Consider the following 12,912-nt stretch of genomic DNA (forward strand, 5'->3'; position numbering starts at 1 on the left):
GACCCTCAGGAATTTCATCTTTTGAATGGAGTGGGCAGCTGCAATGAGAGGCAGGAGGTGGAAGCACATACATAATGATTGATCCAGCCCAGTCTGGTCAGGCCTAGGTTTAAAATTTAGACTAAGAGGATGTAAGGGAGATATTAAGTTAGGGTTTGGGCACTGATTCCTTTCTCAAAAAGTAAATGTTTTACTTCCTACTGCTTGCAGGCTTTACCACAGAGGTGTTTGTATGGGACACACCAAGGACAAAAAAGATGTTTTATGTTGAGTCTTCTTCCTTTTCTTGCCTTCACATGCATGATCCTGTAGCAACTTTACGTAGTGTAGAGACAGAAGCACTCATGTATCTTCTAGTTATTGCTGTAAGGTCTCATGCAGAGGTGTTTTTTTTTAATTTAATCCCAGCAAAACGATTCCAGAGGAGACACTGAGGAGAGCCAAGCAGATGGGGTTCTCTGACAAGCAGATTGGGAAATGCCTGAGGCTGACTGAAGTCCAGTGCCGTGAGCTGAGGCTGAGGAAGGATGTAGTGCCCTGGGTGAAACAGGTATGTGGCAACATCACTGGGCCTACAAGAGTGGCAGGAGACCTCTGTGTCTTTAGAAACCCCTGGCTCTGTTAACATCCTCAGCAGTTCAGGTGTTGATGTGAGGAGAGCACAGTTCACCCATGTAGCTGCTCCTTCTGCACTGCAGGCATGCCATGAACATTCCCAAGCAGCCACAGAATATTCTTCAAATTCTTTGGGGCTGAGGGGGAAACATGTGGCTTCAGGAAAAGGCTGAAAATGCTGGCCCCCCACGGCAGGACCATGGAGAGCACATCCCTTCTCTCTTGGTAGTAAATTTTTACAGGCTAATACTTTATTGGAAGTGTGCTATTGTAATGGGTTCATTTGCTATTCGTTGTGATAGCATGAGCCTAATGAGCTCATCTGGTATTCATGGCAGTGTCACTAGGTGCTGGCTGCTTCGTTTAAGGTATGTTGGTATTAAACTGCCACCAGCTGGTTTTCTGTCCTTAAAGATGGTAAAAAAACTAAACCCTAACTACTAAACGTTTCTGAAAGAGTTCATTTGTATCCTCAGGCCCAGTTCGAGGTGCCAAGTCTTTTTCTGTCCTCCAGCTGCTGTTTTTCTTCTGTGGCTCACCTGGCCACAGAAACTGCCTGGTCTTGCACTGTGTTCTCTCAGCTGCATATGGCACTGCAGTGCTGGATTGATTTTTGTGCCAAGGTTCACTTAATAAGGTCATTCCACTTGAGCCTGCCTGTGTGCCTTCAAAGCATATGGAGCCATGAAGTACAAGTCACAGTATTAGCAACAGTAATGAGCAGCAGACACATGGTGCTAATGATGTAAGGTCACATTCTCCATGATTCACAAGGCTTTGGACAGGCAGTGGGGATTCCTGGAAGTGCTTGAAGTTTGGACAGATTTTTAAATGGTATAGCACATAAAAATTCATGTCAAGTCTGCTTTCATATTTTTCCCTGTTCAGTAGTCTCTGTAGAAATGTTTCAGATGTTCGTTCAGGAAACTTCAGCAGCTGCTGGTGACCCAGATGGACTGGGTACCAAGTATAACATGCCATGAGTAGTTGACACAAATAGTTTGTGAACAGCCTCATGGGCAAAATATTCTTCTGGGCTCTCTTGTGACTAATTACATAAGAAATTGTTGAAAAATATATATGAAAGGTGGTTTAAAATCACTCTTGCTTTCTGTACCATTTAATTAGTCTACATATACATTTAAACTCTACGTATACATATAAAGGCTGGTTTGAAATCTTGCTTTGTGTACCATTTAATTATCAAAGCATGAGTTATATTGTAACATAAACACAAAGTAATTGTGCTGCCACTCCACAAGATTTCCAAGTGATGTTGTGTGTGTGTTTGTATTCAGTGTGGGAGTCAGTGGGGTCAAGAGTAGTCTGAAGATTCCAGACAGCCTAGTTATAAAGGACAGAAAACCTGCAAGAATCTTTGTAATCTGCTGAATAAAGTAGAGAATGAGGGCCTTGGCAAGCAGGGCAGAGTTCCTGGGCTGTGTAGGTGTTTCAGCCAAGAGGTGAAGAGCTAAAGCTGCAGCTTAGAGATGGTAGAGGGTTGTGTTGACTGAACTGTAGGGTTGGGGCAAGGCCAGGCATATGCTGTGTTAACAGCACAGGACAGCTCAGGTCACCTCCTTTTGAGGAAAGATAGGATGGGAAAATAATAGGAGTGAAATGGCAGTAGAAAGGGAAAGAGGCAAAAGAAAACAACCCAAAAATCTGCATGTAAGAAAGGTCTTGCACTGCCCAAGTCACAATGCCCCTTTGTTTCCTGTACAGATTGACACCCTGGCAGCAGAGTACCCAGCAGTGACCAATTACCTCTATGTCACCTACAATGGGCAGGTAGGCACCTCAGAAACAACAGCCTCATTGCTGTCTGCTCTGATCTCTTTTCCCTATTCCATGTTATTTCTGGAAATCTTGCAGATGCCTTGGTCTCCATAGCAATTCTTTTGGATGGTTTTACATAAAATCCCCTTCCAGCAGGCCTGGAACTTTCCCTGGCTCCAGTCCTGATCCAGTGCATTTACTGTTAATGCCCCTGTGTTGTTAAGAGCTTGTCATTTATCACCTGTACATGCACAGGAAGGTGCTGGGAATGCAGAAGTCCTATTTCCCTTATCTCACCCTAACATTATTTTTATATGAAACTCCACAGGTCCTTAGGCAGCTTCAATAGCCATATTAGAGGTGCTGTTTGTCTTCTGGTCTGGATGCAGCAGTACTAATTCCAGAAGAGCTGCACTTGATTTGCACTGCAGTGAGCAAGATCAGCCTGGAGCCCTGAAGTATCCGATTGTTGGATTTGGGCTGAACCCCAGAAACTGTTTATTCTGAAAATCAGAGTTGGGTGCTTTGGAGTAGAGATCCTAATGACTCTTTTGTCTCCCTCCCCAGGAACATGATGTAAAATTTGATGACTGTGGAGTGATGGTGCTGGGCTGTGGACCATACCACATAGGTAAATCTTCCTTACAACTCCTCTGTTCTCCTTGTCCCCTCAAGCCTTCTTCAGATATTCTTGTGCTTCCTTTGTTCCTCTTCTCATACGGTGAAAAAACCCTCCAGAGCAAAGTGCACAGGACATCAATTCCTAACAGGAGGTTTGTATTTTATACTTGGAGATTTCATTTCACACCCTGAAAAACAGCAGGAGAATTTTATTACTTTCCACTTGGTACTTAGTTGTGATTTCCACAAAATTTTACAGAATTTTTTCACATGTTGAGGTCTAGAGAACCTCATACCTTGTATAGAATCTTGTTGCTCCCAAACCTATCTTATATGTTTACTGCCAGCTCATGATGATATTGCCACTCTGCATTTTACAGCTGTAAGTGTAGGTGACTGAAAATATTTTGATCTCTTCAGCTGCTTTTGTGTAAGCAATTTCTCTGTGTGTTGTTTTTTTCTTTCAACCCACTCAGATCGTTATACAGAGTAACAGTTTCCTTGTGGCTGTGAGTATTGGGTAGACAGACTGCTGAATTCTCAGTGTGATGACTTTCACTTTTTCTTTCCATGGAACTCTCCAAATATCTTGCAATTATTGACAAGGAAAAAAATTGCTTGTTATTCAGCAATATTTCTGTCCTGCATCTCCCAGAACTGGTGATGGGTTATGAAAGCTGGAATTGAAAGCTGCATCCATTTGCTTGGCTTGGATTGGAGAGGTCACATGCTGCACTCCTGTTGCTGTTTGTAGGACATGTCTTTTTGAACTCCAGCATGAATGTTGAGATGACTGAAATCAGGAGCAAAACTCCATGATTAGGCTTGTGTTTTGTGAATGATTCTGCTATTCAACAGGCTGTGTGACATGGCTACAAAATGAAAAGGATGGTGGTGTTTCACAAATTGATAGAATGTATGGGAATACATTTTGCACTGCTCACCTAAATCTCATTGCTTAGAATTGACATGCAGGTCTCTTCTTGGTCTCATCTGCTCTGCAGCTGTGATTAGATCCATCAAGACCATCTTTGGAAGAGGTTGTAGCTAAATAAAGGCTGCTAGAGGAAACCATTACTTGTAGCTGTAAAGTATTTTGTTCCTAGATGCAATAGCCAAGTTGTTTTCTTGGATTTTTTTTTTTCACTTTTTTTATCCTTTGAAGACAACTAAGTGTGGTGGTGTTCACAGGGATCCCAGAACGAGGGAAGAGATGAGAATCTTGACTCCTTGTTTCAGAAGGCTGATTTATTATTTTATGATATATATTATATTAAAAGAAAATGATCTATTAAAACTATACTAAAAGAGTAGAAGAAATGATTTCATCAGAAGGCTTGAAAGGAATAGAAAGGAATGGAATAACAAAAGCTTGTGACTTTTAGAGAGTCTGAGCCAGCTGACTGAGATTGGCCATTAATTAGAAACAGCCAACATGGACCAATCAAAGATGCACCTGTTGCATTCCACAGCAGCAGATAATTATTGTTTTTCTTTTCCTCTCAGGCTTAGCTTCGCAGGAGAAAAATCCTGGCAAAAGGATTTTTCATAAAATATCATAGTGACAAGTAAACAGTGTGCTTTTCCTTTATGCTTTCAGTATTGTAATCAGAATTCAGTGGGATCAACTCAGTGTTCTCTTCCAGGTTAGAAGAGGCTAAATGATTTGGATGGAAGTTAAGCATGTGGAATTATTTTTCTTATTTCCTTTTTGAAAGCTGAGATTTAGGTTAAAAAGAAACAAAACAACCTTTATGAATTTTATTTGAAAATAGTTGAAAATATATTGCATATGAATAATATGTTTACACTTCTGCAAACAAATAAAAAATATTTGAGGGAAGTGAGGCCATTTCAAAAGTCATGCTGTTTTCTGCATTTAGAAAGAAAATTATTCAAATAAAAGAGGGTTTTTTTAACATTTCTTGTAAGGTAATATGCCAAATAGAAACATGATGTGAGTCAATGCAGTTACACAACTCTTGAACTTCAGTGCTTGCTTTGACACATCTCTCCTGCATATGTGAAGCCTCAGCAATCCTCACTCTTCATGCTTCCAGGAGGGGATCTCCTGTCCTTGAAGGGGGTTGGTTGTTTGTCTGCCCTAAAAGCAGTATAAATATATTTCCACCAGTGACTAGGGTCAGCAGAGTGCTCTGTAAGTTTTAAGATTTGCACATAGACTCAATGTGGTTGAAATGTGGAAGTGAGTTCAAAAACATGCAGGTACTAATTGTCTCCTGAGGAGCAGCGTCTGGTTATGTTACAGCAGTCATTACCACTATTACTATTTATTTTCTGTCTCCCTTCTTCCCATGTTTGGGTATGATCATTACTGGCTGTGCCTGGAATACACTTAACAGCTGTTGAGCTGTTTTCCCAGGTTGTCTCTGAAGCAGTCAGATGAGGGCTCCAGATGACCATTGTGTTCCTAAGCTGAGGTTTCTTATGCCTATAAAAATACCTGTGAAATGGAAGTGGAATACAAAAACTGAATGAGCATCTGGTGTCCTGTCTTGGAAACACCCAGGTTCAGATTTGATTTTCCTCTTTTTATTCTGTGGGGTTTTAACTGAAGCTTAGGCATGTTTTGAGGTTCTTGTTTGACTGAAGTGAGGAAACAACTTATGTGCCTGTCAGGGAGTGACCTGTGCCAGCCATCAGTTTGTGACTAGGTAGTGGAGACAGCAATTAAGCACCGACTGAATTTCTGACATATCTTGTCACACAATTAAATATAAAAGTAATATCAGTGGTTTACAATCATGTAATGACTGAATGCAGCACGATGAGGCCAAGGTTTTCTTGTGGACTGTAAGCACAACCACTGAATGATGTTCTTTCTGCATCATTCTCTGTTTGTGGTACCTGTTTTAGATGTTTGAGCACAGAAATGTGTGGGGTAGTAGCTGTTTGCACAAGTCTTGATTCAAGTGTTCCCTGGAGCCTGCAGCACTGTCCAGGTCCTGAGAGCTGCAGCTTGCCCAAGGCCAGGCACCAAGTCCTGGTGCTCACCCAAGCCCTCTCTGTGCCTCTTTCTTTCAAGATGGTCACTCAGGGCTTGGGACAGTAGGATGATCACAGACCATCCTTTCCTTTCAAGATGGTCACTCAGGGCTTGGGACAGTAGGATGATCACAGACCATCCTTTCCTTTCAAGATGGTCACTCAGGGTTTGGGGCAGTAGGATGTGCTTGTGCCACAGTGTTGCCATAGTCCTTGTAGCCTTTAAAGCAAGATCCCAGGATCACAGAGTGGCTGTAGAAGTTCTTCTCATCTGCCTTACCTGGAGTCGCTGTACAGAAATGTCAAACCCACTAAGATGTAATTTTTCTCTTGTTGGTTTAGCTCTTCTAAAAGGGTAAAAACCACCTCAGTCCTCTGTTCTTCACACCACATCTGTGCAAATGCTTTGTTTCACAGAGTAAGCAGCATTGTGTTATAATAACAGGAGCTCAGTTTATCCCAGTGGTCAGTTTATCATGGAGTGCACTGGTTGGGAGGCAGCAGTGATTGGATGGAAAGCAAGAGCACCCTGAAGTGTTTATGAGCACAGGATGACAGACATGTTGGAGAGGTCTGTCACTCCTGAGTAGCTGAGCCAACTTACCTGTTGTGCTTGGAGCTTCACGTTTTGTGGATGATTAATTTCCATGGGAGTACAATTACATTTCTGGCTCTGAGCTGACAGGAGGCAATGCTGCCTTATTTTTTTTTTTCTCTTCTTTAAGCTGGAGTGCTGAGAACATCTATTTATGTTTTCTTCTCTGCATCCTTCTTTCTTTGCCCCCTTTTCTGTCTCCTGGCAGGCAGCAGTGTGGAGTTTGATTGGTGTGCTGTCTCCAGTATCCGCACGCTGCGTCAGCTTGGCAACAAGACCGTGGTCGTGAATTGCAACCCAGAGACAGTGAGCACGGATTTTGATGAGTGTGACAGACTGTACTTTGAGGAGCTGTCACTGGAAAGGATCCTGGACATCTACCAAAATGAGGTAAAGAAAAGCAGAAGCACTATAAAAAGCCACGAAGCAACCCAAACTTTTCAAAATTCCTGTCACTAGCTTGCCAAGCAGCTGGGGGTGAGGGGAGAGAGCAAAAGCCGTTTGCTTTGGATCCCAGTGTTGCATTTTACACATCACTGATGCTCCTAGCAGGCTGCTCAATAAAGAATGCCAAATAAATATGAAATTATTTTGCAAGATGCCATATTGTGCAATATTTACAAGCAGGCTTAATTTGCTGCACAGACATTTATTGCACAAACTGTTCTGCCCTTGCACTGCTGGGCCTTAGCAGTTAACCACACTCTTGAATTGAAGCACAAGTCCTCCACCTGGAGCAGTTGAAGCAGTTCTGTGCATCACACCAATGTGTGCTCAAGAATTTGTAGGTTTGGCTTTGCAGTGCAGCTGGCAAGTGGATGTGGCCCAGCATACAGGCAGGCAGACCAGGGAGAGGCATTGGAATTGCCATCTAACCATAAAATGTTCCAGCTCCTGATCTGGACATTGCACTGGGGCTTTTAGCAACTTTCAAGTGTTCAGAAGTGCTGATCTAAGAGATGGAGTATTGTATTTGCAGGGAAGCCCCAACGAAGGCAGGAGTGATGCATCTGACTCCATCTTCTCAGAAGGCTCATTTATTACTTTATCATGCTATATTATATTAAAGAATACTATACTATACTAAAGAATACAGGAAGGATACTTAGTAAATGCTAAAAAGGTAATAATGAAAACTTGTGCCTCTCTCCAGAGTCCCAACACAGCTTGGCCCTGATTGGCCAATGAGCCAAAACAACTCACAGCAGAATCCAATGGAACAATCACCTGTGGGTGAACAATGTCCAAACACATTCCACATGAGCACAATACAGGAGAAGCAAATGAGATAAGAATTGTTTTCCTTTTCCCTGAGGCTTCTCAGCTTCCCAGGAGAAAAATCCTGGGTGAAGGAATTTTTTCAGAGGATCTGAATGCCACAATGGAGGAGAGTCCCAGACATATTTGATGATGAGGGGTTATATAATGTTGGCCCCAATATTGAAAATGTTGATTTCTAGTGGGTAACACCCCCATCTTGGATTTGTTGCTGAGGCTTTTAAAGGTGCTTTCAGGAACTTCATCTACTCTGAAATTCAGCATGAGTTGGCCATGTGACTTGCTGAAGCAATTTTGCAGAACTTGCTGAAGAACTTTCCAGAAATGTCTGGAATCTTCTCCAGATCATGTTAAACTTGTGATTTTTCTTGATTACTTTTCCTGATATATGAGGATCTGAGCTCATCTCCTTCATGAATGGATGCAAATTTCTAAAATGGTTTCATAAGCTGGCCATGTTTTGTTCATTCCCAGGTTTGGAACCAAAGCACAGCAGAAATTAAGTCCCAGTCTCTAGGCTCTCTTCTTCAGCCATTTGCAAAATACTGTCTATGACTATTTTTAGATTGCATGTTCATACTTTCCTGTTTGTACAGGTTGTTTTAAATTTTTTGTAAAAACAGAGACTACTGGAAAACATAGATTTTTCAAGAGGCCAAAGAGTCTGGTGGCTCTCTGGACTCTTAAAGGCTGATTTTTGGATGCTTTAGAGCTATCCATGAGGCTCAGCCCTAAAAGCACTGAACTCTTGTTTACTTAACAGAGCTGAACTTCTGAGCAGGGGCATGGAGGAAGCTGGTGTGACAGTTTGTCAGACAAATAACACTGAGGAAATACAACATCTAATTACTGCAGGATCAAAGAGAAGGTAGAGATAGGTGATGAGGGAGCTCATTTCCACATGGAGTGCTAGTAATTAGCAGGTTGGGTAAGAAAAATATGTGCAAAGAATACTGAATACATATTGAAACTTGCATTATCCTGGCTTGGCCAGTTTGTGGGGGGCAATGCAGATCTCCAGGTCTAAGAGCAGCATCCTGTCATAACCAGGGTTTGCAGAGGATTTTGCTTCTCTGGCATGGGTGTCAAAACAACCAGCTTGATGTTTGTGCTGGAGGTGTGCAAGCCATCAGAGTCTGAGCATAAAAATCCAAAATCAGTGTTGTTCTGTCTAATATTTCCCAAGGTGGATAGGAAATACAAACAGTAAAACCACTTTTCTTCAGCAGCAACATAAGGTAACGGTATTATTATGCCTGATTTGCAAGTAGGGAGACTGAGGAGTAGATAGGCCTGCACAGAGTAATGCAAAGGAACTTGGACAGAACTGGGGACAGAGCCCAGACCTCCAGCAAGTCTAGTCTAAGATACATTATTTGTTTTATGTCATTTCTTTAGAAAAATGAGTGAGCCAAATGCTCATGTTCTGCTAAGAGAATACTTCCTCAGGCAAATGCAGTTGGAATTCAGCCCCTGGGGAAAAGATCAAATTAAAAATGAATCTCAAAAAGATCAAATTAAAAATGAATCTGATTCTGAGATCCTTCACCAATCCTGTAGATAGCCACATCTCCCATCTTCACATACAGAGCATGAACAGTATCATGATTTAAGGTTCTTTTAACCTCTCCTGGTCATTGCCTCCTCTGGTGTTCCAATGGACAATGAACTGTTGGAAATAACTGCAAAGTCATGGATCATTGGCAAACTGCATCTAAAACCATGAGCAAACAGTGGACACAGCCCTGAACCCTTAGCAGAGATGATTTTCAGCTCCCTGAACATTGTTAGGATTATCATCAGAGCTTGGGCAGCTGTTAAGCCCAAGTGATTAGGTGCTCTGATTTGTCCCTGCTTTTCTGATCAGATAAATTAGGCTGCATCAAGGAGAGAGTTCACCAACAGCACTGAGACAGCTGCAAGCTGCCCACCAAGAAATGCCCACAGCTCCATACAGCCCTCTCCCAGGGATGTGCTCAGCTGTCCCCCCTCTTTCTCTCCCTTGTGTCCTCTTTAACCTCCAGGTGACATTGCCAGCTGCAGTGACTCACCAGAGCCTGAGCTCTGCATAACAGAGCTGTTCATTGGAGGAAAGTTTAATTTACTGCAAGTGTGCAGAGTTAGGTGGTAGTCTGTGAGGACAATAATTTAAAAAAATAAATAAAATTCCTTCCCTCAGATTTATTGGCTTTTTGTTTCCAGAGAAGATGTTCCCTTTTTATTTTAATATCTATCTGCTTGAGGGTCTCTACTGATTCTTTTTTCTGTTTTGGAGATTATTCTGAAACAATTCATAAAAGTAAAGGAGGCTCCTAGGTACAATTTTAATGGTCTAATTTGTTTTCAAACTCAGGAAAAAAGAAACCCCAGCTCTATTACTAATGACATAACAGCAAGGTAGTAATAAAAAGAGTGATTTTTGTTATAAAGGAGAAAATAATTCTCTCTAGGCTTCTCTCACTAGATTATGTATTGCGTGTATTTTAACGATATCTAATGGCAAGGATGTTATTAATTTTCTTTATAATTAAAATATGGCTGATGACAAAGTGCTATGCAGTGGAGTCCCTTTCTGCCTGCCCACGTTTCTCAGTGGAGCAGTCGTGTTCCCTGTTAGGACAGTGGTTGCTCTTTGGGTGGGAACATGCTTTGGGAAACAAAGAATTTTAAACTAAAGAAGTCAGCAGCAGCTAGATTCAGTTTATGGTTCTCCTTGAGTAAAAATGAGTATATGATTCTTTGCTATCTGCTTGAAAAAGGAATCTCCTCTGCCTCCTTAGGGCTGAATCCCTAATTCTATCCCAGCTTTGATGTAGGCAGTGTTTGCATTCCAGATGTGCAGTAACTAGAATTATTTTAAAGGCAGAAATGAGCAGCAGCTGAGGAGAAACTGATAGCTGGGACATTTCACATATGTCAAGGATAGATTGAGATGTTGGTTGACCTTGGGAGCAAAGCTACTTTGACTTGTTACCCTCCTTCCAAGCTGCAAGGAGGGTTTGCTTATTCACACTCTGGTTCTTATCCTTGTGGGATGATAAAAGCAGGCACTAGAGTGAGTTACTCTGGTTTGGATGGGTCTGGAAGCACTAAGGCATGGATTTCTCTTCCAAGCTGGAGATGGTGAGCTCTGATGTCATGAGACACCTGCTTTTGGGCACAAAACAGCCCCTGTTCTTTTTCACTGCCTGTCCTAAGCTCTTTCACATGGTTGCTGTTGGCCACCAGCATCATGGCATCCCAGAAGTGACTGCATGGGAAAAAGGAAAAAAATAATCATCTTATGCTGTGTATTAGCCTACTGAGCAAATAACCTTGGGCTAGTAAGTGCTGCTTAAATGCCAGCCTGTTGGATCTTTATTATGGTAGGAAATTCCCACATCAAAGCTTAGTGGGGACTGTACTAGCATTTATCATCTATTTTTGCCCAGTCACTTATAGTCCATTCTGCTCTCAGTTTACAGTTTTGCCACTCCAAATCCCTTTAAATCCCTGATGAAGGAATGCCTGTTCCAGGAAGGCCAGGGAAGCTGACCTTCTTCAGGAAAAACACACTTGTTAATTAAAAGAACATTGTGCCTCTATCTTTTAGTGCCAAACCATGGATCACTTGCTTTATGCGTCTCATTTGTTAGAAGTAAAGGGTAAAACTTCTAAGTTTTTGTTAGGGTAAAACTGTAAAACACATTTGGTTCAAAAGAGACCTTCACTGGAGCTGTTCTGTGGGCCAGATTGTCCTTTGGGCAAAGTTTTACCATCTTTAATTTGAAAGTAAAAATTTGCTCTTTGTTGTAGGTACTCCAAGGCTTTTTCTTCTACTGAAAATTTTCACACCTGACTAGATTCTACTTGAAAGCATTAGGGATTCTATGTAAAAAGAAAAAAAAGCTCCATATTTGCACCTGTGGAAAGGTGTGTGTTAGCAAGCAGGATCACCTGTCTCTTGTTATTTACTGTTTATTATTTTCTCACTTAAAATGCAAAGCTGCCCAGTGACAGACACGAAATGCTCCACTGTGGCTGGAGGATGCTGTGCCACCTGTTCTGCCCCAGCTACCTCTGGAATTGGAGTGCTTACAAATAACCTGTGTGGAAATGAACAGCCAGGACAGTTTGCTGAAATCTCTGCTACCATCCAGAGCACTGCCAGAAATGAGAAGCTAGTCAGGAATAAGGAGCATTTATTAAAACAAAGGGCTAAGTGTATCCATAGCTTTGCAGACTGTATGGTGGGTTGAGCTCTGATTTATGCTCTGCTAAGCTTTGTTACACTCCTTAAAGGCTGGCTGCTGGGGCTAGCAAAGGTGCTTTGCTTATTGAGCAGCAGTGCTGGCAGGAAAAAAAAAAAAAACCATAAATTCCAGTTGTTTCCCATTGCCTCTCTGCTGGAGGTTACTGCCTTGCATCTCTGGAGTAAAAAAGATTTTGCATGGATGTCTGCTCCCCTGGAAATCTCTGACCATGAGCATGGGAGAGGCTGTTTTCTCAAAGAGCTAGACTGATAAAGAAAGACCTCAGCATTTTATTTGTTTGTGCTGCTGGGTGCAAAGGCCACAGCAAGCAGAGAGGTAGGCTCAGTTGTAGTGAGGATTCCCATATTCACATGGGTGGGAGCACATGGGAAGGAAATCTGACCCCACAGGGCAGAGAGTTGGGGTTTGTTGGTGTGCAATGCATGTTCTAGTGCAGTGCCCTTCCCCTGGAAAGCAAGGCAATGTGTGTCAGCTCAGTGCTTTGTCCCCACTGGAAAGCAGAAGCACCTAAACCTGACATGCAGACAGAGTAACAGCCTGTGGTTCAAGCAGGACTTAGGGAATCATGGGTTGATGTGAAAGCTGCAAACTTCCCTGGTTCCCTAGGGAATTTGACCTCCAGTTATTGCTGGGTTTTGAGTGATATTGAGGAGGGTATTTCTGGTTTAGGGAGGATAAACACTGCAAACCCCACTTGCAGCCTGGCTGCCTCTGGATTAGCACAATTATGGTAAAATCACAGAATGGCTTGAATTGGAAGGGATT

General features: G+C 42.2%; 1 protein-coding gene across 1 annotated transcript in view; it reads left to right on the plus strand.

Annotated features, from left to right (window-relative positions):
- The window catches only part of CPS1 (carbamoyl-phosphate synthase 1), a 90,934-nt gene that overhangs the window by 54,635 nt on the left and 23,387 nt on the right, over positions 1 to 12,912 (plus strand). Inside the window, exons 22-25 of the mRNA XM_063161400.1 lie at positions 409 to 550; positions 2,341 to 2,406; positions 2,962 to 3,025; positions 6,825 to 7,006. Of these exons, the coding sequence (XP_063017470.1) occupies positions 409 to 550; positions 2,341 to 2,406; positions 2,962 to 3,025; positions 6,825 to 7,006 (454 nt within the window). The remainder of the gene's footprint in view (positions 1 to 408; positions 551 to 2,340; positions 2,407 to 2,961; positions 3,026 to 6,824; positions 7,007 to 12,912) is intronic.

This window comes from Melospiza melodia, chromosome 8, assembly GCF_035770615.1.
Source record: "Melospiza melodia melodia isolate bMelMel2 chromosome 8, bMelMel2.pri, whole genome shotgun sequence".
NCBI lineage: Eukaryota > Metazoa > Chordata > Aves > Passeriformes > Passerellidae > Melospiza > Melospiza melodia.